Source organism: Rhinolophus sinicus, linkage group LG04, assembly GCF_036562045.2.
Source record: "Rhinolophus sinicus isolate RSC01 linkage group LG04, ASM3656204v1, whole genome shotgun sequence".
NCBI classification, from domain to species: Eukaryota; Metazoa; Chordata; class Mammalia; order Chiroptera; family Rhinolophidae; genus Rhinolophus; species Rhinolophus sinicus.
The window spans coordinates 159312-186226 of NC_133754.1; the positions used below are offsets into that span (position 1 = coordinate 159312).

Genomic DNA, 26915 nt, shown 5'->3' on the forward strand with positions numbered 1-26915 from the left:
TTAACCTGCATGACTGACCTGGAGAAGAGAAAGTGTAGAAAGGCGGGGCTCCTGGATGTAGTAGGCTCACGCCATAGCTCAGCCATGAACTCGCAGGTGCTGGGGTGCACAGCCTCTCTAACAAGACCCAGCCTGGGGACGAGGCCCCCCTCAGTGTGTGCCCCCTGCAGGTAGGGACCAAATGCCTGGGTTTTCCTGGAGCCCCAGCCTCACACCCACATGCTCAGACCTGTCATGTTTCTCTCAGGGATTTTGGTTCGGGAAATAATCATTACACAGAGGGGCCCAGTACATTCTTCTGGCGTGCGCATTTTAGTTGGTTTATTAAACTTAATGGTCCATTAAAGGAACTAGTGATCTTCTTTGTCACCCTTCAACCTAAAGCTCTAGACAGTGATTCTCAAAGCCCATGGCTGCTGAGGCCCAGGACTGGTCACAGGTTCTTCCTGTCCCCCCTCGAATCAGAAACTCGAGGGTTCTGTGCTTTACCGAGCCCCCTGGGGACTGTGATGCTAATGGGCTACAAGTATTGCCTTTCTCCATCACCCACCTTTTTCAGATAAAGAATGAAGGCCCACACAGGTAGACTGGCTGCCCAGAACCCCTGTGGCCACTGCTGCGAGGACCTACGCACGCCCACACAACAACCCCAAACAGAATGCGCTGAGGACGAGTGGCAGTATCCAAAGGCAGCTTTGAAGTGGCATCCATCCCAGAAGCTGCCACCTGGCGCCCAACTGGCGGTGCCACAGCCACCGGCCTGGAAGGTCCTTGGCCAGAAAACAGGGTCAGTGGCATTGTGAGCCCCTCGAGTGTGTATGTCTAGGATTCGTGGTACAGTTACGTCTGGGAAGAACTTTTCAGTCCACACATTAAAACAATACACAGAACAAAACCAAACAAACTGAGAAACTGTTGGGCTTCACCCTGGGAGCAGCAGGCCACCACACGGCTCACCTGTCACGTTAGGAGCAGGGATTCCTGGTGGCAGTTAGACGGGCAGACTGGATATCGGCCACCAGAATGGGGACCAGACACTTCAAGTTGTGACGAAAACTGTCACAACCAAGTGTGTCAGCTGCTCACTGAGCGCAGTGCTTGCTCATGTGGGAGGGGCTGACAGAAAGCATTCTCAAGGCAAAAATTTCCCAATTCACCAAATGCCCCAGTGAGCCCTGAGGGACAGTCACGGCCCTGTCTCCCAGAGCACCCTGGAGGCGGCCGTGTCCCCCAGAGCGGCATCAGAAGTGGCCCTGTCGCCCAGAGCGGCATCAGAAGCGGCCCTGTCCCCCAGAGCGGCATCAGAGGCGGCCCTGTCCCCCAGAGCGGCATCAGAGGCGGCCCTGTCCCCCAGAGCGGCATCAGAAGCGTGCCAGTGGCCAGCCAGGTCTGTAGCCGGAACGTGTCACGCTGCTTCCAAACTGGCAAAGTCAGGACCTCTCATGAGGACCGGGTGAGCATGGTGGGAGCCAGCAGGCCAGTGGGGTCCACGTTCTGAGCTGAACGGACATCCGGCAGCACAATCCTGTCCTTCCTTGGTGAGCTGCCAGCTGTGGCCTGGGGACAGGGGCAGAGTGAGTTCCCACTGGAAGGAACTGCAGTTGTGACTAAAACGTCCAATGCCTAGATTCCCAGGCGATAGCTATAGGACAGAGAGTGCACTTGTGTGCGGACAGAACGCTTTGCCTGGGATCACCAACATTCAGTCGTGTGATACATAACCAGGGCAGGGGTCCTCTCAGGCCACCGGGCTCCTTATCTACTGGTCACAGCCCTCCCTCAGCTCCCCGCCCATCCTGAGGGAGCTCTGCTCCCAGCCAGGCCGGAGGGGCTGTGACAAGTAGCCACACAGAGATTTAGGGGAAGAGGACTTTGGATAAGACTCAGCCATCTATTTGCTTACGGGTCCTTCAAGGAACAGGAAGACAGCAGGATGGAGCATTAGGTCAGCGGGGGGCCAGCTGTGCCCTGGGATTTGTTTCTTCTGTGCCACGCCCACATGCCTCTCTTATCTCAGTAGGTAACATTTGCATCCAGAGCTTGAATATTGTGGGGTTTTTTTTTGCTTCCTTTCCTCCTGGAAAAGTCTAGAATGCCTTCTGACACCTCTGGGTGTTCCGCACACTTGTCTTCCTCTAACCACATGCAGTGCACACTGGTGACTAAGGTGACATTTTTTCCTTCTCCTTCTTGGGCCAAGATCCTGTCACAGGAGGAATTCCGGCCTTCCTGGAAACCTGTGGACAGCCACATGAAACGATGGCTCTTCACTGGGAATTACTGGGCCCTCTGTCCTCAGTGTCACAGCCCGTGCACCTGCCCCGAATCCTACCGCCCGCGGCTGACCTCTTCCAGCCGGGACCTCCATGTGCTTTAACCTAAGGGACGCAATGACCTATAAAATGACCAGGAAAATAAGACAGGGGAGGGAGTGGGACGGAAGGAGGGGCCAAGAGGGAGGAAGCGGGGAGCCAGACAGACAGACCGTGTGAATGGCTTCTGGGATCGGAAACAGTTTTTAAATTATGTGTCAATGATGCCACCCAGCCTGGTCAGCATGTCCCCAGCAGTGGTGTTCTGTGCACGTACTTTCTGAGGCGAGCCAATCTACAGGTTTTAGCCAGGACATCGGTAAGACTTCCTCAGCGCTCCTTTAAGTGACGTCTTCAAGTTGTCTGGAGACTAGTCCTTTGCTACCAGCTGATGTCCCTGCGGCAGGAAGGCCGTCTCCATGCCCCCTCTAAGCCTCCTGGTGACTGAAGGAGCTGCCTGGAGACCAAAGACTCTCAGAATCTTGTTTCATGGGTGAGGGGAGGGTGCGAATACTACCTTGAAGGAAATCGTACCCACGTTGAACAGTAGACGAGTCAGTGGGGAGCCCCGAGGAGCAGCCAAAAGCTGGGAGTGCCCGCAGCTAGGCCTGCTCGGCTTGTTTGTCAGTGTCTGGAGGCTGGGAGTGCCTGGCGAGGGCATGTTCTGCTGAGGCTTTCACGTGGGCCACCTCCCGCCACCCAGCGGGCTAGGATTCCACGTGGACCTTGGGGGGCACACAGCCAGCTCGCAGGCGAGGACACTAGTCCTTGCTCCCAAGTTAGCCTCTGTGCAGGGCTCCATGAGAAAGATCCGCTTTATTCTCGAGATTTATCCTCACCACGTGGGACAGCTCATCTGGACACCACAGAGCTGGGTGTCACCTGGACCTGCTCCCGCCTTCCGCCCTAACAACACCACACACCACACGCTCTCCACGGCCGCCTCCCATGGGCCTCACCTGTGTGCACTCACCTGGTTCTCATCCTATGCGGGGAGTCTGACCCTGAGGGTGTCACAGGCTGACCAGCCAGGGGGGCTGCAGAGTCTTCAGTGCTGCCAGCGGCTCTTGCCCCGCAAGGTCCTCACCACTGGCTGTCATTTCCTCAGCACTGCCCGTTGTGGGGGAGCTCTGGTGACAGTGGGTGCCAGCCTGGACCAGGGCTGCAGGGACAGCACCATGCGGCTCTAGGCACTTCCGAGGCAGGGGACCCCTGACAGCCCAAGCTAGCCTGCAGGTTCTCAGGGTTCCTGCTGGAGGGGCCAACAATCACAGTGTGTGTGTGTGTGTGTGTGTGTGTGTGTGTGTGTAGAGGGTGTACGCAGCACAGTGTGGGGGCACCGTGCAGGGGTGCTGAGGGCTACCATAAAGCTGTCTATAATTAATGCAAAAAAACCAGTCTTAAAGGACCAAAAACCAACAAAAACAAACAAACAAACAAACAAACAAACAAAAAGACCAGTCTTTCTGCATTAAAACAATCTGCTGTTTAGGACGCCCCTTAGTGGCTAAATATAAGCAGTGTTGACAGGACGGCATTTTCAAAATTAAAAAAAAAAAAATCCCCGAATCCCTGTGAGTAGTAATCTTGAAGGAAACTGATGCAAAGCAGTTCCATTCACATCCAGTTGTAACTTTGAGTGGCTGTCATTAGCCGGGAAAAGGTTAATAGCTTGTATCCTAACTCATCTCTGGGAAGCTCCCTCTGCTCCACACCTACAAAACCTTTTTTTCAAGTATTATTCAAATTGCAATTTAATAGTATTGTCTGACGAATCTACGGGCAGAGGGCGTCGGGTCTGAGCTTGGCAGCGTGGGGCGGACGCGCGTGCTCGGCTCCCGCTCCGCTCCGGGGCTCCGCTCCGGGGTTTCCGCGTCGCCGGAGGACCGGCCCTTCCCTCCCGACGCGCGGGGCGGGGCGGCTCCGCCCACAGCCTCCCTGCGGTCCCGGCGCCTCCCGCTTCCCGCCCGCTTCCCGCCCGCTGCGCACCGGACGGACCCTCTCCAGGGCGGTCTGCACTGGCTTCAGCCAACAGCTTTTTTCTTTTTTTCTTTTTCTTTTTTTTTAATGATTGAAGAATCGACATGCAGCTGCCACGCCATTCGGAACACTGGGGCGACACTGTGTGAAGCGGGCTGCAAGGCTGGGTCTGCGCTGCAAATTCCCCATTAGATGAAAACAGGAAAGCCCGAGCCGGCACTTCCCGTTGGGTGAGTGTGTACAGCAGGGCGTGTGTGCAGATTTCCAAAGCGCCCCTCAGCTGTGCACACCCGTCCACACTGTCACGCAGCCGTGTAGGCGGGGAGCACCATCGGCTGGAGGCGCCCCACGCGTGCTGAAGCTGCTGCGACTCTGCCTATCTGCTGTGCTCCGGCTCATCTCAGTGGGGAATTGCTACTGCGAACGTCCCTACCGAGTGTCACCGCCTGGAAATGACATTTAAGTTCCAGAAGCCACAGCCGAGGAGGCCATAGGCAGAAGCATGTGCCTGTGCCCACATAGCTCTCACCCATGTCAGAAGTGCTGTGTGACGCCCATACCGACAGGTACATGTCACATTACACACACTCCCTGTGCGTCACACATATTTAATATTCACATCACCACGTGCTTTGCCTCACTGCAGTCCGGAGTGAGGAAGTTCTGAGCCTGGTTCTCCCCTTGTCCCCGGAGGTGCCACGAGTGCCGGATCTGGGGACAAAGCAGGAGGCAGCCCTGTGGGGGGAGCTGTGGGGGAGGCCAGGAGGGGCTGAGCACCAGTGGAGTTTGGGGGCGCAGGCCCAGGACTCTGAGTGGGCCACCTGGGCTCTCAGAGAAGAATGCCTCTCCCATCCATGGATCCTTGTTGAGGTGGAGACCTGGAGTCCACCCTGAGCGGTGGCAAGGACAGACGTGATGCAGTATCCTGGTGTCAGGACATCCCCATGCAATAGAGAGGTCCCTTCCGGCTGACTCCACATGTCTCCACTCAAAAGTCTAACCGGGGACTCCTCGGAAGTTCCCCAGGACCTCGGGGCAACTTCTGATCTATGACTTCGCACGTCACCTGGTTCCCATGGCCAGGAACCAGCAGTAGCCCACGTGGTGGTGGCAGAAGGTGCGGACATACCAGTTGGTGGGACCTTCAGAACTTGCAGCTCATGGTGGCTTTACTGTACTTCTGCCCTAATTATTGTCAAAATCAAGCTTGGTATGCCCTCGTTTTCTTCTTAGTTTCTTAGTGAATTTACCTTGGTGCCTTCTTGGTGCATTTCAGGAGGTCACGGGTGGCAGGTGCCGACACTGACCTGACTCTTGTCCCTGCACCCCACTTTCAAGTTCCCAGCCACCTCCAACACAGTAAGTTCAGAACAAGATCTAATGCAGAAATGTTACCATGAATTAAAGCAGGAGCTCTCAGAATCCACCCCAAATGCCTGGCATTAGTTTCTCCAAAATGACAGCCATTATCAAACATTATCATAGCTCATTTACTTTTTAGCAGATGCTTAATTAAGACTTTCATGAGCCACTATGAGATTTAACCAGGAGAAGTCTGTGTTCACTGAATTAGTTTTATAATATCACAAGCTAGGATGACTGAGCATAATCGATATGGCAATTCAAAAGCTGTAATTAAAAGGGGAAAACATTAGAATTTTCTCCCCACATGCAGCAACCTCATGTATTCACAGGGATTCTCCACAGATTTAAAATATATATATATATATATATATAAAAATATATCACGAATGATAAGGAAAGCGCCAGAATAATCTTCAGATCTCACAAAACTAACACTGGGATTTGGCCTAACTCAACAGGTAATGAGATGCAGAATCTCATCTGGGTTGGGGGAGTGCTTTCCACCCCCAGGTGACAGAGCAGCAGTGGGGACTGCCAGGTTTCCTGGGGGCCACTTGTCCAGAGCCTCTGCACCCCTACCTCACCTCAACTGCCCATCACACCTACAGTGTCGGTCCAGGACACTGCAGAGGGGAGTGTGGCGGTCTGTGCTGTCAGGACGACACAGGAGGACACCGGTGGGAGAAGCACCTCCCTGACTCGCCAGGGACCTTCAGGCCAGCAGGAGCCAGCTTCCCAAGCACCGAGGGGCAGGGCATTCCTTTCTGAATGCCCAACCTGGGAGCAGAGGAGGAAAGCCATCGACTGCCACTGAGGTGAGTGCTCAGCTTTCTGTCCGTCGCCCCATGTAATCCTTACAAGATCCTGCGGGCTGAGGAGACAGAGGTGAGCCTGTCCACCCACACGGTGTGACTGCAGCCCGCGGCTTGAGGGTCACGTGTGCAGTTCACAGCGGGCATCATTGTGACCATCCTGGATCAAGACTTTCCAGGTCAGAAGGGACCCTACATTGACTGCAGCTGTCATGTACTGATGCTTGGTGGTCACCAAGGGGAGGCCGAACCCCGCAGTGAGGGATCTGACCTGACTACTGACGCTGAACTGTCTAGGGTTTGGAGGCTGAAAGTCCCAAGTCAAGAGGCCTGCAGGGTGGGCTCCGTCTCAGGGCCCAGGGAGGGTCTGTTTCAGGCTCTCTCCCAGCTTCTGGTGGGTTCTGGACATCCTCGGCGCTCCTTGGCCTGTGGACGCATCACCCATCTCTGCTTCCATCTTCACATGGCCTTTCCCTGTGCGTGTCTGTCTCCAGAATTCCCTTTGTAGGTATGCCCATTACGTATGATGAGCCTCCCACCCCCGACTCCGGTGCGACCCCATGCTCATGCTAACCAGTTACATCTGCAACGCCCCTGTTTCCGAATGTCACAGTCCGAGGCCCGGGGATTAGGGCTTCAACACATGGATTTCTGGGGGACATAAGTCAGCCCTACAAAGGGGACAGAGAACAAGAGAGCTTCCGACCACAATGCAGTTCCAACATGCATGAGGAGTGGGCAGGAAGCACCTCAGACCCAGCACAGCTGTGACAGTGACGTGGCCGGGCTGGTGGGGACACCTGAGCACAGGCTGCACATTAAGGCCTCCCGCCGTGCTCCCCGGCTGTGCTCAGTCATCACGGGCAGCGGGGTACCCTGCTCCCACAGTGAGTGTTGTTGAAGGAGGTCTGAGTGAGGCAAGTCCCCAACGGAAACTGGGTGGGGAGGGTGTCGCCAAACTGGATGAGAAGGGAGACCCAAGTAGGCACAGTGCTCCAACGCAAGAAGATACGCAGGAAACCAGTTCTTTACGGTCAGTGCAGGATACTGAGCATCAGGAATCTACCAGCACATCAGCCACAGGTCCCAGTCACTATGACGCATGACCTGCCCAGACTCAGAGGCCTGAAGTGGGGAGAGCCTGCTCTTCTGCCGGGGTCCCTCACGCGGTGTCATCTGAAGGCCCGACTGGCCAGACCTCTAAGACAGCTCACGCTTGTGGCCGGTCGTTCATGGTGGCTGATGGCTGGCGCCTGTGCTGGTCTCAGACTTCCCACAGAGAGAGGAACCGGAAATCAGGTGACTTGGTGACCTGCCTTGGAAGTCACCCAATCACTTCCGTCATGTTCTTTGGACAAAGAAATCATGTCTTCTCAAATTCCAGGGGAGGGGACAGAGACCACTGCCTCTCAGTGGGAAGACCGTCAAACAATTTGTGTTCATTTTTCATAAACTATCTCACCACACAGTGGATTAAGAAAATAATCAAATTGTGTTCTGCTGAGATGATGCAGGAAATTCATTTCATGACATTTAATATTTATCTATGAAAAAGTCTCAGAAAATGACAGATGGAAATTTGCTACCCTGAGAAAAGTTAAAATATATCAAAACCTATAGTCGACATCGTACTTGGATAAAGTTTATATAATTCACACTAAGATCAGGAACAAGACAAGGATGCCTGGTGTCACTGCTGCTGTTCAACACTCGATGTCCCAGACACAAGCCGAAGACATGAAAATTAAACAATAAGCATCAATATTGAAAAAAGGAGATTTGCAGTTCAGTAGATCATCAAATAGATTCCTCAATACAATTGAAAGATTTTTAGAACTAACAGGAAATTCAGCAAGGTTGCCAGAAATAAGGTCAGCTTATAAAAATTAGTATCATTCCTCTACCCCATCACTGTTCAACTAGAAAGTATTATAGTAAATAAATTAATTCAGTGCTCATAGAGTGAAATATTATGGTAAAATAGTAAAAGATAGAATATAGTAAATGAGTAAATACCTATTTACAGTAAGAATAAAAATAAAGGCACTAGAACGTCCCTCTGCATTCCATCACTGCCACTCCTCGTAAGTCCATAAAACAGGCTTATGCTCCATGTCACCCAGAATCTCACCGCCGGCAGGACACGGGCCGGCTTGTTTTCTTCATCCCTGAGCCCCAGTGCTTGGAGCCGTGACAGCCACTCAGCGCGGACGTGCTAAAGGAACAAGTGCCTACTGAGTGGGTATCAGGAATTGACCTAAGAAAGAACACACCAGACTTTTATGAAGACATATTTTAAACCCCACTGAAGGACAAAAAAGAAGGTATGAGCAAATTTATGTTTTTGAATGTGATGATTTAATTTTGTAAAGATGTTAATACTGCTGAAATGGAAATAAAAATCCCTGCTGGAATTTTAGGTAAACTAAAAAATATCATTTGAAATGTATATGAAAAAAAGAGAAATATATAAATAGCAAAGTAATTTTGAAATACAGAGTAATGGGGGGATCTGTGTATCTCACAGTGAGAGTAATACAAAGTCACGTTAGTAAAAGCTGCGTGGATTGCTGTAGGAGCACACGGATGGATCGCTATAGTGAAACAGGACTCAGAAATGGACCTGTGGGCATACAGGAGACCTGGCATTTAATAAAGATGGCCACTGCACAATCAATAGAGAAAGGACAGGTTTTTAAAGGCTGGGGCTGAGAGACTTGCTCATTTTATGGAGGAAGAAAATGAAGCTGGAGCCTTAATTTTGTCATATCAAATGTGGGCTTCAAGTGGATTAAACACTCAAATGTGAAAGGTAAAGTTATAGAGCTAATAAAAGAAATGGCAGCTATGTTCACAAAGACACAATAAGCAACTAAGAGACTGCACTCAGAACATGCAAGGAATTCCTGTAGGTCGAGAAGAAAAGCACGGGACCCTACAGAAAATAAGAAAATGACCTGCGTGGGCAGCCCCAGAGGGGCCTCCCTGGGAAGGAAGCAGACATGTGGAATTAGCTCCTCACGAGTGAGGGGACATGTGCAGCAGTCGATGGGAAAACACGCTACCGCCAGATGGGCAACAAGAAAAGCAGCAAGGTGGTATGCAAAGTGGGGCCCGGTGGGGCTCCCCAGAGCACCTGGCGGCCCAGCGAGGGGAGGCAGCCCCACCCGCGTGTCAGTTTCCCGCCTCATGGTGGCAGCATCTGTGAGGGTGTCCTGGGGTGTCCTGGGTTGTGTTGGGTGCCACCACCATTTTGGGGTGATGGTGTCATTTGAGGGGGTGCTGCTGCACAGAGCTTCCTTCTTTCTCCATCCAGCTGGGGCTAGGCCAGTGGGTTGGCCTCATCCTGGTCTTTTGCTGCCGTCCTTCTGCCACCAGGTGAGGCTCCATCTACGGGCTGAAGGTGGTCTCCATCACCAGTCATGGCCCGAGGGCTAGACCATGGGAAGTCACACCTGAAAGGTCAGGACGCAGCCCCCAGCCTGCAGTCACAGCTCCAAGCCGCTGCTACAGGAGGAGGGGAGAGCGTGTGTGGGAGACGATGGGCGATGTGTGGTCACACAGGCTGTGAGGCAGTAGACGGCAGTGAGAATCCACAACCGGAGTGACAAAATGTGTAAATCTTACAAACAGGCTATTAGGACAAAGGACACAGCCCAACACTGTTTATGCAAATTTAAAGCATCTACACAAAACAACACTGCCCATTTTAAGCGAACACACACTCCAACACAAAGAGCAGCCTGGAGGGGACACTTCCGTGGGGTGGGGACACGGGGAGCAGGACACAAGGACAAACGGCACCTGATGCGGTCCTGCGGGGGTCGGGCGGGGCCCCCACGCCTCCCTGCACTGAGGTCAAAGAGCGGAAATTGGCAGAGGTGGATGGGTGTCTGGAACCAGAGGGTTTTAACCAATCTCAACTGTGCCACTGGGAAATAGGCCACTGAGCGTCCTCTCCTTCCTGGGCCATCGCTGGGACCCCGCTCACAGCGACCAGCGGCCCCGCCCCTTCACAGCGGATCACATCCGCGGGACGGAAGCACATGATGTTTTTATGTGTCACATTTTGAAAACACTGGAAAGAAGGCTCCTCAAGTGACTGAAAAAAGTTATGTTATGTTTGGATGCCTTGGAGAAAACATCACTTCAGAGATGAAAATAGGAATGAAAGAGGGCAGAGAACACAGCGGCCACCCACCCATTCTCCCTGACATTTCTGCGAGCAGGTGCTGACACAGTGCAGGGGGACTTAGGGAATGCATTCACATGCCCTCCCTGGTGACAGGGCTGCCATGTAACCACAGCACGCTGAGACCCTGGCCACACACAAGACGGTGTTTTCCTGCCTCAGTGCATTTAGACATGGGTCACTTAGAACTTGAAGCCAGTTTTACGCCTCTGCAACAAGATTTGGGGAGATCAGAAGATGGTATGTCTGTTCTCCCGGAACCTCCTCTAGGGTAACTAAACCGTTAGCCAAAGTAACACTGTAGCTTAGACTAGCTTTGCATTTCACCCTGAAAGTAAGAAAGCAGTTTACAGAGGCCTCTAAGGGTAACTGCAAAAATGGCTATTTGTTCAGTGTTCCTAGCCTTCCTGAGTAAGCATGAAGTCACTTTTATGCTTTGACCCCCTCAAAGTCAAGAACAGGGAATGACCAAATGTAGGCGCCCTGCTCATTTGCAGAATGTTCTCCAGCCAATTGGGACAGGTAAGCCCTGTGGCAGTGACACCGCAGTGGGTGAAGGTCACCCCTCTCTGCAGCTGGGAGCCAGCTCCGGCTCATTTGAGCCCTTCCCAAAAAAGGATTCAGATTGGCAAGCCTCCCTCCAGAGGACTGGTGCTAAAGAAGATGGGTCATGGCACCACCGACCGTCCAAGCCGGCCACTTGCCTGCAGCCTGTGGATTGGCCAGCACTGGGCTGTCGAGGCAACAGGGACCATCAAAGTGTGAAAGATGGGCAGCCAGGGCTCCGCAAAGTGGCGCTGACATACCAGGACAGAAGGCACCTCAAAAGGCTGTCGTCCGCCCAAACAACATTCGCAGGGTCAGCCTAAGGCTCTGGGCAAAGCAACTGCTTGAGGTCAGGACTCGGTGATGAGATGTGGCCACACCCCACGGGAGAGCAGGGGCGAGGGAGCCAGGGGACACGTCCACTACACGCTTGGGGCAGCCTGGGCTGCTGACCCTGGGCAGGCCGGTGCCTGCTCTCATGAATTACCTGGCTTGTCCTGCATGCTTCACAGAAGGACAAGTGGACTGGCTGCCTTGTTCAGAAGAACGCCCAGGGCACTGCAGTAGGTTCTGACAGACAGACCGTGGCCTTCACTTGGTCACTCTTCTCTGCTGGTAGCACTCCAAACTGGGCTGTGAGCTAAGCCCGGCAGACAGTCCTGGGTCCCCTCACTGCCTTGCAACGCAGTGCATAACTGATTTGGGAAAGAACCATGAATGCATGCTAAGAAATCAGGGGGTGCTCAGAACAGCTGCAGGTGAGGACATCACCCCCAGATTTACACACTGGCCTCAATCTAACCTCTAGTGGCAGGAAATGACAGCGAGGAAACAAATGGACTCATGAGGACATGGGCCAGTCTACAAGACAGCTGACCAGGTCTCTGCAAAGTCGGTGCCGACGAGGCATAAGTGATGCCATGTGTAAACTCTGATTGAATCCTGGTTTCAAAAGGACAACGGGGGAAACTGACTACGGGTGGAATAGCATTGAGACCAGTTGGTGTGACCATTCTCCTCAGGACTGAGACAGTCCTGGCAAGTGCCTGCTGTTTGGCATAATTATTACCATGGGCCCCCATGTCACTTCTCCAGCGGCCCTCCCTGGGCCCTGGCTCACCACGGGCAGCACAGAGCAAGGGGCAGGAAAGAACTCTGGGACACCACGCCCACCTCAGCAAGCTGGGGTCGGGGACATCTAAGGCCCAGTGTTGAGGAAACAGGCATGACCACCAGATGCTGCACAACCAGATGCTCAGCCTCGCGTGGGGCCTTGGGAATGCCTCACGAAGGTGTCTCTGGAAGGTCTCACTCCTTCCCTCCTGTCCCGTTACTGAAACATGGCTCCCCGAATCCCCTTTTCAATTGAGTAATAATTTTATGAAAGAACACTGAGTGTGACCTGAGTCAAAATGGCACGTGACACATAAATTCATCTTACTATCAAAAAGAATGAAGATTGAAAACCGGAATGAGCCTCTGCAAGACTGCTATTGATCAAGTTAACAAGTTTCCAACGTGGCCACCTTGGGTGCTGTAATGATCCGGAGGTCCAAATTCCCTCCAGTCACGCTCACTACGGAAGGGAGTTCTCATGAGAAGCAGATCGTCTTCTCGCTGTCCCCAGGCCGTCTGCAGAGCCTGCGTCTAGGGCTGGAGCTCCAGTGAGCCCTGGTCACCAGCACATGGTCACAGCTCTCTGGAGAGCAGCTGTCCTTGGTTTGGCTGCATCTTGGCCTAGCACTTTCTACCCGGTGAGGCTTCTGGCGTCTCCGGACAGAAGACTGTAGCTGTGTGACTTACACTCCCCAAGTCTATCTTTTTCTTACGCTCAGACACCCTAACGCTACAGGCGTGCTCTCAGTGAACCAGACACAGCAGAAGATAATTAAGCCTGCAGAGAATTTTGTGTAGGTATCAGCATATCCAGGACCATCTTGGATCTTGTGACATTTAAAAATCAAATATGAATTTCATTAGTTTTCTTTTGCCATTTCTCTCAGACTTCAATTTTTACAAAAAGTACAGATTCCATGTTTCAAATTGTGAGTGCTCTGGTACACCATAAACCAGACCACATTGCGTGGCTCACTCTTTCTGTTGTGCAGTTGTCATGTGGTTGTTTGGTTGCCTGCCTGGCTATTTGTGTGGTTGCTTGGTTATGCGGTTGTTTGTTTCATTTTCTGTTTTGTTTTTTTAAATTAAAGTTTATTGGGGTGACAATTGTTAGTAAAGTTACATAGGTTTCGGGTGCATAACTCTGTAATACATCATCTATAGATCACATTGTGTGTTCACCACCCAGAGTCAGTTCTCCTTCCATCACCATATATTTGATCCCCTTTACCATCATCTACAACCTCCCTCTCCCCTTACCCTCTGGTAAACTTTTTTTTGTGTGTGGTTTGTGGTTGTTTCGTCATATGGTTATGTAGTTGGTTGTATGGTTGTTGGGTTGGTTGTATGGTTATGTAGTTTGTTGTATGGTTGTGGGGTTGTTTGGTTGCATGTTGTTTGGTTGTTCCTTTGTTTGTTGGACCCAGTTGCTGAATTCATCATGCTGCTCACTTTTCCCCATATCATCCTCTTGTGCGTGGCATTTTTTCTTGCTTGCTCGTTACCCTCTTTCATCCACTATTTTTCTTCTCCATTCCCTCTCTTTGCCACAGGCAGTCATTCTACCACATATCTTTTTATATGAATACATTCATGTAAAATTTGTTTTGTGTGCATGCATGCTTACTTTATGAAAAGATTTCCATGCACGTCTCACCATGGTTCTCATGCTTCCCTCCAGGTGTGCTGCTTTACCCCTCCATCTATGAGGCTACGTGTCCCTCTAAGTTGTTGCTTCTAACACCCACAGCACATCCTGTCACAATCACCCCTCCAGTCCCCAGGCAGCCTCCTGCTTCTAGAACCACAAGCAATGCTGAGGTGACTATGTTTGTCCATATGAAGGCAAAGACCCGCGTGAATACCCCCAGATTATGCATCCACAGGCAGACATTGGGGTCACAGGTGAGGCCTGAATGCGACTTGACCGAAAGCATTCTTCATTCCTCTCAGATGGGCTGCACGGTTCATCACCCTTGCCAACACACACATGATCCAGCTTTCTAAACCGTCTTCGTTGATTTTTTCTTTTTCCCTCTTCCAAGAGCCTTAGAAAGTTTTGGCTGGCTCTGGGATTTTCCGTCAGCACATTCAGCTTGCTTTCTGAGCTTTGGAAGGTAGGGGTGCTCTCGGGGGTCTGACTGCTGCCCATCCTTGACTCCTGGTTCCCATCTCACTCTGGTCCACAGGACCCGATAAGCCCCTCCCTCCCTCCACAGGACCCGTGTTGAATCCTAGGCCTGTACTTACGCACCTACTCACTCATTGCTATGTGCCCAACACCAGGCTGCAGTACTGAGGACAACACACTCCCTGGCCCTGTGAAGTGCGCGGAGATCTGCAAGCAGACACGATGGGAAACGCCACACACAAGCAGCTAGACTGCTGGGTGACAAGGCCTAGTTCATGGGCTGTCAGAGCCCGTGAACTGGCTGGGAACCCCAGGGGTGTGAAGGGAAAGCGGCCCATCAAGGCGCAGCAGGAAGAGAATGGGGCACTCCTGACACCCTGCTCTAAGCGGGCGAGTTCTGCTCAGCTGTGCCTGGCCCCATCCAGGGAACCTGTGCTGTATCTTCCCTGGAGATTCCAGCTCCATCTTTGCTGGGTCAGAAAGGTACAGTGACTGGGTCACAGAGCCGGGAACAGGGCTGGGGGCAGAAAGCGTACTGACTCTCAGAGGTCCTCCTTCTAGCTGCAGTCACCTTCATCTTGCTTTTAGAGACCTGGTCAGTCTTGCTAAATCCTGAGCATCTGTGTCAGCCTGTTCAGCCTGCTGTGACAGAACAGCGCAGACCAGCGGCTTACAAAAGACATTTAGTTCTCACAGCTCCGCAGGCTGGAAGCGCAGATCAGGTGAGAGCCAGGTGTCCCAGTGAGGGCGCTCTTCCTGGTTCATAGAGAGCATCTTTTCATTGTGTCCTCACATGCGGGACGGGGTGGGGGGGCCCTCTGGGGACTTTTCTTCTAAGGGCACGAGTCCCATCACAGGGGTCCCACCCTCTGACCTAGTCACCTCCCACAGGCCCCGCCTCCTGACACCACACAATGGGGGTTAGGGTTCAACATGTGAATCTGGGGGACACAGACGGAAATGGGCTTTTCTTCTCAGTGAACTGTATTGGTTCTTCTTTTTCTGAACCAACAGACAAGGACTTGATTTTTTAGATCTAGGTGATTTTAGCTGCCAAAAGCAGGGTGCCTTTGCCGCATTCTCATCATGTGAGTCGTGAGTTTACGCCTTTAAAAACCTCCCGATGTGTTTATTGGGACTCAGAAAAGAGGGCATAGCATTTGATGCACCGTCTTTACGCGGTGTCAGCACTGTTTCTGTTTCTTCCACATCTGTTTCCGCCATCTTGGTATTTCCACACAGGGCACTGGCCACCCACCTGGTGCTCAGGTGCTTCACACTCTTGTGTTCTCATCACGACTGAATCCCAGACTCAAAGATTGCTGACTTATTCCCAGTGAGAGCAAAATGGACTGTGGCTGCTCTGGGGACCCTGGATGAAGGGAGGGCATCTGGTCTGCAATTGTCTGCGTTCAGACCCAGTGCCGACACTCGGCCCTCGGTGGCCTCCTCTGTGCTGACAGCGGCTGCCTGTGCTCAGGTTCCTGTAGAAAGAGGCTTGGGAGTGCTCGCACACGGCACACACGACGCCCCCTCCACGCAGGACCTGAGATCAATACCTCGGCTCCGCGGAAAGAATCTCTCCGTCAAAAACGTGGGCAAGTAGGACACTGTGGGACCTCTTCTTGAGGGGCCTGCGGAGGTGTCTCCTGGACCCATTTGGGTTGGCTGGGCCAGAGAGTGGGCAGATGTGACACTGGGATGCAGCATTTGGTTTTCTCCCAGTTCCTGACAGATTCCCAAGCCTTTGGAATCTCATGATACGTGCCATTTCAAATGCTACTGACGTGATTCTTGGAGGCTGGAGCCACCCAAGATCAGAGCGTTGGAACAGTCAGCCCCACGGCCTAACCTCACCATGGCCAGGGGCTTAACCAATCATGCCTGTGTAATGGAACCGCCATGCAAACCCTCACCAAAGGGGATCCAAGAGCTTCTGGCATCCACTTTGCATCACAGGACAGGACTACCCCGAAGCGTTAAGACTAAATGCTGGCTGAGGACGGTCACTCCTCGTCCCCATGTTGGCCAGCAGGAGGGTGACGCATGACATGATGAAGACAGAGGACCCACTCGCACCCGCACGGCAGACCGTCCACACCTCATTCAGGTTTGCAACTGAGCTGTTCAAGGTCTGTGTGTTTTACACAATAAGGCCCATGGCCAACCAGTCAAATGGGTAATTCCCTTCCTCCCAACTGTTGTGAACATGATCAGTCTCACTGAGAAGTTGGAGGGACAGAGCATCTGCCCTCGGCCGATGTTTTCCTGTCTTTCTGGAACTTTCTGTGTGTACAGACATCACATTTGTTCGTCCCCAATCAGTTGAGAAACTGCAACGATCCTTAAATTAAGCTTCATGCTGAGATCTTCCAGAGTGCAACTCCTGGGACAAGGACCCCTCCACACGTCCTCAGTGAGTCCCACACTCGGAACAGTCACACTGGGACCGCTCTGGGACCCGCCTCCCACCAAGTGCACACTCAGACCTGGGAGAAGTCTTTATGATCCTGGGTTGGTGATTATTTCCTGGATATGACACCAGAAGCACAGGCAACAATGGAAAAAACAGATCAAACTTCATCAGAATTAAAAATTTTGTGCACCAAAGAACACTACAAAGACAATGAAAAGCGAAGCCACAGAATGGGAGAAAATATTTTCAATTTATATATCAGATACAGGATCCACGTCCAAAATATATAAAGAACTCTTATTAGTCACCAACATAAACCAAATAACCCAATTCACAGGTGGGCAATGAGTCCAATGGGCATTTCTCCAGAGAAGAGAATGGCCCGGAAACACGTGAAAGCATGTCCGACATCACTCATCATAGGAAGATGCCACCGAAACAGCAGGAGATGCCACTTCACACTCACTGGACAGCTACTATCAAGAAAATGGAAAATACAAGGCTTGGGAGGACGCAGACAGCCTGGCACCCTCATGCGCCGCCGGTGGGGATGTGAGATGGTGCGGCTACTGGGGACAACAGTCTGGCTGTTCCCCAAAGGGTAAACATAGTTACCATGTGACCCAGCAATTCTACTCCCAAGATAAATGAAAACACACGTCCACACAGTTTTGTACATAATGCTCATGACAGCCTTATTCACGGCAGGAGGATCGGGAAAACAGGCCAAGTGCCCATTGAGGGATGACGGATAAACACAAACCCTGGTGCATACACACGGGGGAGGCTCCTCAGCCTTCTGAGGAATGATGGCCATGATGTTTGCACAACGTGAATGTACTTCAGGCCAGTGAGCTGTGTGCTCAGGAATGGCTAAGATGGTCAGTGTCACGGTCTGTGTACTTCACCACAATAAAGAATACCTGCACAGGTGGGGCAGTGCCCTCCTAAGAGTACCGACTGATGGGTTTTCAGAACTCGGGGACCACCTCCACGACAAAAGAGGGAGCGTTCTTGGTGTCATTCTCAAAGCAGGAAAGAGGAAAATAATAAACTCAACCAGAATCAAACTACTGACACCATGGCATTTTATCACCCATAAAGCATTCTGAAAACAAAGACTTCCAGATACAACATGTTTTAAAACTTTATAAAAATATATAACAGCTTCAAACTATACAGTTCATTCAATTTAACAGAATGTCCATTTTCAACTTTTATAAGAATCACAAAAAGAATTACTGGGTAGTAAAGACATATGCAATTTTTAAAAAGTGAAAATTATATATCAGATACAGGATACACATCCAAAATATACAAAGAACTCTTATTAGTTCTATTTAATTTTATCACAATTTCTCATGTAAAGTTTCAGACGACATCTTCCCAGTATGTATAAATACATCAATAAATAATGTGGCAGAAATGGCTTCACAGTTCCCACCCAGGCTTTGGGTCACAAAATTATAGGGAATTTCATCTTCTTTGAAGAAAGGAATTAAGTCTCTGTCCATTTCACATTTCTCTTCTATATTTTCTTGTTAAATATTAGCTCTTCTGAAGTACGTAGATGTACTTATTTTATTCACTATTGTTCCCAGGAAGGATATGTGTGATCCAGTAATTAAAGAAAGCTGAGATCACTCTGACATGGTCTGCAAGGGAAAAAACAAAACAAAACAAATTATCAATTATGTTGTAGATAATACCCTTCAGGCCCAAAATGAACCATGAAACAATCTAACAAAACACAACTTTGGTATAAAGATAACGCTGACAGCTACCTCCACATCGTGACTCACACATTACATAACAAATATGACAGAAAAGATGGATAAACTCCGAATATTTATATTTTACTTGGGCGTGAGCCCCATAGGTTTACGAGTCCTCTGAGCCTGAACTGCAGAATATCCCAGTATAACATTAATGTTTAACGTCTGAGCTCAAAGAAAACCATATACCAATGGAAATGAAGTGGGAATAGAAATTTAGGTCAAAGATGAACAAACTAGCGAGTGAGAGTAGAATTCTAAGTGAGATGATGATGTGATAACACAGCATTCAAATTTCGCAAATGCCAAGGCTGTGCCAGGAACAGCCAAACACAGCATATTCCATGGGTAACCTGTCTCGGACATCACCTGCCCCCTTTCTGTGTCAGGGCAGCTACAGCCAGCAGTCAGGCTGCATGACTGTGAAGACACGGGGATTCACCAACAGTCGGGTCTTCTGCTCGTGAGGCTATGAACCGTGGAGGGCACGAGGCAGCCCCCCCTCACCGGGCTCAGGTCCTGGGCTGCCCAGGGGCTGCTCGTCGCAGACACTGGGGACCGCTGGGAGGGGTCCTGGCCCACTGCCAAGTGCAAACAGAGGCCTGCCTGCAGAGTGCTGTCCTGCCCCAGGCCAGCTGCCCAAGCCCTGCAAGCCTGGTTTCCTCTGGGGAGGGGGCCACAACCTCACACATGCAGAGGGTCAGAGGAGCGTCACCGTGCTTGGAGCGTGGTAAACATTCAGTAAATGGCGGCTGGCACGTATGATTTGTGTGTGTACATGTGCACGATGACACGTAGTACGTGAGTGAGGGGCCAAAGTCACCGAGCATGGGCTCTGTGCTAATGCTGTGAGAGCACGTGCGCCACACCTGTGAATGGCTGTCTGTGGTCCTGGTCAAATGAACGCCCATGAATTAGAAAAATCATTTACTGAGCCAGCAGAGATAGAGGAGTTACTACCCTCTACCTACCTTTAAATCACTATTATCTCCATGCCTGTCCAGCCGGGTGGACACACTTCTACCAAGAAACCTGAGCTGGTTTCATAAAAGGGAAACCACCCAAAACCTGATAAAATCCTCACCAGTCGTATCTGGTATTTGAAAACAAAGGTTCGCCATTTGCAAAATTTTATTTTACAACATAACTTGACCTAGAAAAACTTTAAAAGGATATCCTACATGAAGTAAAGGAGATTCTGTTTTTATAGAAAAGTGCGTCATTTGTAAATTTTCGTTCTGCGGACTGCTGGAAGTAAGTGGCGCTTCACAGACTGAACCTGTCCCAGGATTTTAGCACAAGGAACCCAGAGAAGCATTTCTGCTAAGTCTCTGATCGCTGCTAAAGTTTTCTGCTGCATTTCAGAGCAATGCATCAGAAAAGTCTTCAGTGTGAGAAACACAACAAAAGTTAAAATTTTACAGGATTTATTTTCAGTCTCACAAACCCTTGGCATTAGTGTAACGGTAAAACTGGCTTCGTGCTATTTGAGCTAAAACCTCACTGTTGGACGCTAAGTGTGTTTGTTGACTGCCTGACGACCAAGCCAAGGGACGAGAAGCAGGGTGATCGCGGGTGGCAGCCGCCGGCCCTGCCGGGTGGGCTGCACTCAGCCTTATTCCCACCAGCCGCCAAAACACCAGCTGGAAAAGTGGCGCCTCTGGGCCACCTCCTCCTGCAGTCCCACTTCCTGTGACCCTCGCAAGCACCTGTTTCCTCTGCCCTCTGGATCCCGGCCTGATAAAGCCCACGGCCCCACTGCATCGGTCCCCACCCACACCTGCTCCTCCCACGGGCAAAAGCGGGGCATGGTGTCTGTCCCCTCCCTGAGATGCGACCGCACTGCTGCCTGAGCACGACGGCGGGGACGCTTTGCGGGCGCGGTGGGACCTGTCGCCTGACGCCCTGCAGCAGCCCCGGTTCTCTCAACACAGCAAGCCCCCAGGACCAGCGCCCGCGTCCGGCCACACTCCTCGTCCACAATGGAGACGCTGGGCTGCGGGCCTCGGCCTCGGCCTCGGCGCGAACAGCGCTTCCTGCATCCGCGTCCTGCTGCCCGGGGACGCGACGCTGGGCGCAGCGCACGGCCCAGGAACCCAGACCGCAGGCCGGGCCCCTCAGCGACCAGGGCACAGCCGCGGGGCAGCGCCGGCACTTGGCCAGCGAGCTGGTGGGCATTCCTGGGCAGCTGCCCGTCCCCGGGCCCAGCACCTCCTCGCCCTGCGCGTTGCCAGCCCCGCGCTCACCGGCCAGTCGTCCAGTGCCGACTGCGGCTGCTTCCTTCGTTTCACCCGAGTCGCCATCGGCGTAGCAAATACCTGAGTCTTGACTCCCGCTAGATTCGGTTTCTGAGGACAAACACCAAGCACTACACTCCTCCGAGCGTCCCTCAAGTGACCTGCGGAACCTCTGACATTCGGCTGAGTGTCACCTGCCTGTCAGCGCCGCGCAGGGAAAGCGGTGCCAGAAAGGTGCTCGGGGCCCACATGTGCCCCCGCGCGGCCCACCCGCGGGAAGGGAAGACGCGCAGGCGGCCACGTACCGGGCGGCAGGGCGCAGCGCCCGGGCAGCGCGTCCAGGGCGCCCCGCAGGCTTTCCGTGTCCCGCAGCAGCAGCAGTGCCTTCAGGCGGCCCAGCGCCAGCAGGTCCGAGGGCGCCACGCTGCCGGCTTCCAGGCATCGGAGCAGCTCCTCGGTGGTTTCCACGGAGACCGGGTCAGAGTCCTTGGCGGCACCTAAAGCAGGTGGACACTTTATTGTCGTGAACCGAAGATACGCCTGTCTCTTACTGTGCACTAACCGAGAGCCTCGTGTCTAGTTAGACGAGGTGTCTGCGACACAAGGGACCACCAGGACAGGCAGTCAGGGCAGGACGCGGCGAGGGGAAGGAGAACGCCGCTGGGGAGCGCCGGTGCGGGCTGGCAGCCGCCGCGTGCACCCGGGCTTGTAAAACAGCCTCTGATCGCGCGTGCCACCGAAGTCAGGAACAGAGCGCATGGACCGGACAAGGAAGCAGCTCTGCCGACTGGGGCCAACATCCGCACACACCAGGGACAGCAGGGACCAGGTGGCCCCTGAGGTGGCTCCTGTGTAGGCACCGCCATCCTCTGCCTCAGTCTCACCACTGAGCTGCGTGCTGCACACGTGCTGTGTTGCATTAGCCCTGCCTGCAGTTCACAGGACTTTCCGAAGCTGACTTTGTGGCCTTGACCAACTTTGAAAACCTCATCTCCTTAAACGTCACTCCTGTGCCACCATCTGCCCGGGTCTGTGGCCTGCGTCCCACGTGTCTGTTACTTGCCACCTCCCCCTCCTTCATTCTGGTTCTGCCTGGGGCCCATCTTCCCAGTTACTCTCTCATACTGTTTAAACTCATCTTTTGAGGTCTTAGTTTCAGTTATTCCATTTTTCAGGCCTAGAATTTCCATTTAATTATCTTAATAAATTCAAATTATCTGGTGAAATCCTCCAATCGCTTTGTTTTTGAACATCAGAATCACAGCTACTTCCAATTGCTTGTCTGGCAGCACCTTCCACACTGTTCGCTCTTCCTGCTTTCCTTTTCTCTCATGGCTCTGGCTATGTGCTCCCGTGTCTGGCAGGCCTGCCTCATTTTATCGCATGAACACAGGCAGCAGTTCTGGCTAGTGGCATTTCCCAGCAGAGAGGGTCCCCTGCCTCTGCTTCGCAGCTCGACAGGGGGACGCCAACCTGACCCACCGCGGCCGTGCTGATGGGGAGTGGGCTGCGTGTGTGGAGCCGCTGTCTACCTTGGGTCCACCCGCTCAGAGCTCGTGGGCCACCTCTGCCACGCTCGGAGCAGAGCTCCTCGTGCTGCTCTCAAGCGTCGGGTCAACCCTTGTGGGCTCCGGACTCATGTCTACGGTGGATTCAGAAGCTCCCTGCACAGCTTCAGGATTTGGCAATGGTTCTGAAGGGAAGATGACAATGTCGGTTCTAGTCCCGCCAGCCTCCGGCCATCGTCTCTCTACACCCGTGGGGCTGCCAGAGCTCACTGGCTGGGGTGCTTCTCAGGGCCCCGCTGGCCCTCTCTCTGTCCCCTCACCCAATGCCCACACCCAGAACTGCCAACACCCTGAAGGGAAAAGGTGACAAACAGAACTCTGGCTCAGCTCGTGGTTTCAGTGCCTCTGGGATCTGTCCTCTCGGGAGCTTTTCTCAGCTGCTCTTAGGTCCCACAAACATTTCACACTGGCACTTTAGCTCTTGGCAGGGCTGCCGTCTGCCACAGCCTCTCCATCCCGCGCAGACCTGAGTCCTGCTTCTGCTCTGCGTGTCACCACCTGTGTCTGCCTATCAGTGTCATCTGGATACTTACTATGTGTTCATTTTGTTAATACAAAGTACCGACAAACATGCACAGAGGCAGGGGTTCGAGTCACCTGTGACCATCTCCTGGTTACAACTGATCTGTTAATAGGGGCATCTCGCACCACTGTTTAAATTGTTCCTTATTTCCCAGACTGTTACATGGCCAGTATTTCTCACTCTTGTCCCCAAGAACCCTCATCAGAGCCTTGCTGGGTCGGGATGAATGGACCCACCAGGCTTCCCTGAACCCACTAGGTGTTCCGAGCACCTTTGTCTGGTGACCGTGTGGGCTGAGCCAGCACCTGCCTCTTCCTGGTCAGTCAGCTGCTAGTGAAGCTGGATACAGTGTAAGGAATGATCACCCGTTACAATACATTGGCTTTTATTTTCAGCTCCTAATCAACACCAATAGTTACCCAGACCCTCACTGACAAATCTCAAGTGAGTACGTTGTATGTGGGGGAGTGAGAGAAATGTATCCTAAGGTGAGAGCTCGTTTACGTCTCTATCAGCTGAAGAAAATGAACGAGCTCATCAAAACCATCGATCTGGGTTGACTTTTCTTTTCTTAAGAAACAGAGCTGATTCCAACATAGTCCAAAACCGCGCGTGGGAAGGAGGCCACGCCCACACTGGGAGCCCCGCCTCCACTGGCCGTTGGTGGCTTTTCCCGGCTCTGCCCCGGGCTGAGAGCCAGTCAGCTCTTCGGGGAGAAAAACTTAAATATTCTGATATTTGCCTCAAAACTCATGACTTATTTTTACTATTGAATACTTTCATGTTTTGTATTTTAAACATTTAAATACTATATTTGCTCATCTTTCCAAATAAGTAGATGCCATTATTCAAAAGAAAAACAGGAAAAAACATACCATCATAAAAATAAATTTCTTGTGTTGACTTCAGAAAATCTAGGATACCATCTGCCTTTTCATTGGTGCCTCCACCACCTTCCTTCTCGGCGTCGCCCTCGGCGCCCGCGACGTCCGGCTCCTCGGCGTCCCCCTCGGGGGCCGTGACCTCCTCTCCATCACTGTCCCTCGTGTCTCCTCGCTCACTGCTGCTATCCTCGGGCTGGTACGTGAAGCTGACACCAGAGGCTCTCGTCAGTAAGCCAGCTGCTTTCTTCCTTTTGATTTGCTGTTTCTTTTTCAGTTTCCTTTTTTTATTTTTGCTTATTGTGGGGCCACCTGTGTGCCGTGGCTGCAGTTTTTCTTGTAAGAGACTCTGTTGTTTCTCCAATTCTGCTCGTTCCATAGGAACATTATTGGGAATTTTTAATTTTTTCCTTGATTTAGGTTTTCTAATTCTTCTTCTCTTTGGTTGATCATGAGGGCCTTGATCTATAAAAACAAAAATTCACATACAACCATTTTCTGTGTAATGAAACCATCACAAACATATTCGGCTATAACACATTTTCCTTTAGGATCTTGTAATTTTTGTAGAAAAGGCACTTAAAATATTTACTGTAGTGATTCTCAGCTGCATGTCATCTAATTACACGACCAAGGACTCTGGGCCTCACGTAAAACAAGTTAAGAGCCTATGTGTTCTTAAAAAGAACAGGCACGTGCGGGTGTGTTAACAGTCACAGTTGTTACAATCATGACACATGGTGTGTTTTTAAGGACGTAGGAGATGTTGCCATTATATTGGGAGTAAAATTTCATTCCTATGGCCGCCCCATACAGTCAACCAACAGACGGTTCTAACAGCAGCATGCGCTGTGGTCACTGGGGCCTCAGTTGCACCATCTGCCTGCCTTCCCTAATTCCCAGTCGGGGTAAGAATTGGGTTCTAAACAGTGTGCTGCGGCATTACCATCCCCATTCTGGGCCCTCCAAGTCACTACAGGGAGCTGAGTTAGCTGCGGTCACTCTGTCATCTGGCTCCCGTCTTTGCTGCCACTGTAACCAGCCTGATGTGCCAGAAAAGCACCCAGCTACCAGCCTCCACAGAACAGAGAACCAACCGTTTCCACAGCCTCACCCACCTGTCTTTGCTAGACATTCGTGGCCCCGCCACTGCCTCCCAAGTTCGCCAGTGGGTTCTCACAGTCATCAGAGGAAAGTCATTAACATGGCAGCTTGCAGCGGTCACTGTTTGGACTTGGGGTGTTCTGAGGGTCACTGCCCCTGGGCTCAGTTTGGTCACCTCAGATACTGGACAGGAGTAAAGTGTGTGAACTAAGGCAGCCTGGATCCCTCAGCCTGGACAGTCCCGCGCCAAGCAGCAGAGCTTTACGGAAACAACTGAAATCTTTACTTTGATATTCTTTCCTATTCTTTCAAGGCCCTGCCCCTCAAAAACAAGGTTCTTTTACAACATGAAGTACCTTTAGTGCTAATTTTCCATGATTTTCATATCTTGTCAGTTTGGCCCTGACCTTCCATTTCACAACAGAACTGGCGGTGTAGCTCCTCCAAGTAACTCTCCAAGACCCAGAGTCCAGAACATTCCGTCTTCTCCCGCCTATCACAGCTCACCTTCTTCATACCCTCAAGCAAAGAAACGCTATGGGAAAATTTATATTAGGGAACCAGAGGTTTGACTATTTATAATCTGAGAAGCACACTAATTTTGAAAAGCTGCCATCCTCAAAACATACCTTTCAGACACACTAATTTTAAAAATAACCACAATTTGTGAAAATTCTCCCCGCTACTCTCTGGCACCTACGTGGTGAAGAACTGCCGTAGAAATAGTTAGATACCCAAAATAGCCAGTCTCCAGATTATTCCAATTCTCGCAGCTGTACCACATTACATTAAATAAGCTCAGTATTTCAAAGGGACTGAGAGTTTATTCTACATTCAGAGCTCGGGCTACAAATGCACGTGATAATTATCCTCAGCTCCAGAGGACCTCTAGATGCTAAATAAAACACTAACCATATGCATGGTTGATCTAAACCATGCATATGAGGGCCAGTTGTTAAAATACAATGATATCAGATGCTTCAAATTACTTCGTCTACTGTTTGCCTCAAATTCAGGACATTGTTGTTTTGCACTAACCCGTACACATATTGTTGCAAATGGTTGGATTTGCTTATTTCTCCACTGTGCACACAATGTGTGTGTGTATAACGTCTTCTTTATCCATCCATTAGTTGAGACTTTCTTAGGTTGCTTCTGTATCTTGTCTATTATGAATAATGCTGCAATGAACATGGGGGTGCTGGTATCTCTTAGAGACCCTGTTTTCATTTCCTTCTCATAAATACCCAGAAGTAGAATTGTTGGAGCCCATGGTAATTCTATTTTTTATTTTTTGAAAAACCTGCATACTGTTTTCCACAATGGTTGCACAACCCACCTCCCCAACAACAGTGCACAGCGTTCCCCTTTCTGCACATTCTCACCAACACTTCTTATCTCTTGTCCTTTTAATGGTGGCCATTCTGACAGGTGTGAGGTGACAGCTCACTGTGGTTCTGATTTGCACTTTCCTGATGGTTAGTGATGTTGAGCACCTTTTTATGTACCTGTTGACCATCTGCGTGTCTTTGGAAAAGTGTCTATTCAGTTCCTCTGTCCACTTTATATGTATTTGTTTATTTCCCATGTTGACAGATGCATGCAGCTGAGGCAGGTGTTCTAAGTGCGAAGGTTATTGGTTATGAAGAGAGAGTGACCCCATCTCCACTGTCCCTCTCAGCTACCTGCACTCAACCCATGAGAAAGGAAAGGTTTTCACATAAATAAATGTTTTAAGTCGCATTTCAATAAATCAGCAGAATGAAAATGAACAAACTACTAATTTGACCCCGACTTTATCACACCCTTGAGCAAGCGTGACATGTGTGGACTGTGGCCCCCGCCCCCGGCTCTGCTTGGACTCTGGCTGCTTTGGCGAAAAGCATACCTTCTTCATCAGATGAGCTGGAAGGCCCAGCTAGGCACTGCAGTGATCCCCCGGAAGGCTCCACCATGC

General features: G+C 51.3%; 1 protein-coding gene across 4 annotated transcripts in view; it reads right to left on the reverse strand.

Moving 5' to 3' along the window:
• Nucleotides 1-17999: 17999 nt before the first annotated feature.
• ERICH1 (glutamate rich 1) overlaps nt 18000-26915 on the reverse strand; it is a 40805-nt gene continuing 31889 nt past the window's right edge. For 3 of the 4 annotated variants that reach the window (XM_074329266.1, XM_074329265.1, XM_074329264.1), the window contains 3 exons: nt 23849-24319; nt 21188-21379; nt 18000-18525 (listed from right to left, as the gene is read on the reverse strand). In XM_074329266.1, the coding sequence (XP_074185367.1) occupies nt 18452-18525; nt 21188-21379; nt 23849-24319 (737 nt within the window). In that variant the 3' untranslated portion in view covers nt 18000-18451. The remainder of the gene's footprint in view (nt 18526-21187; nt 21380-23848; nt 24320-26915) is intronic. The other variant, XM_074329267.1, reaches the window with a different exon arrangement.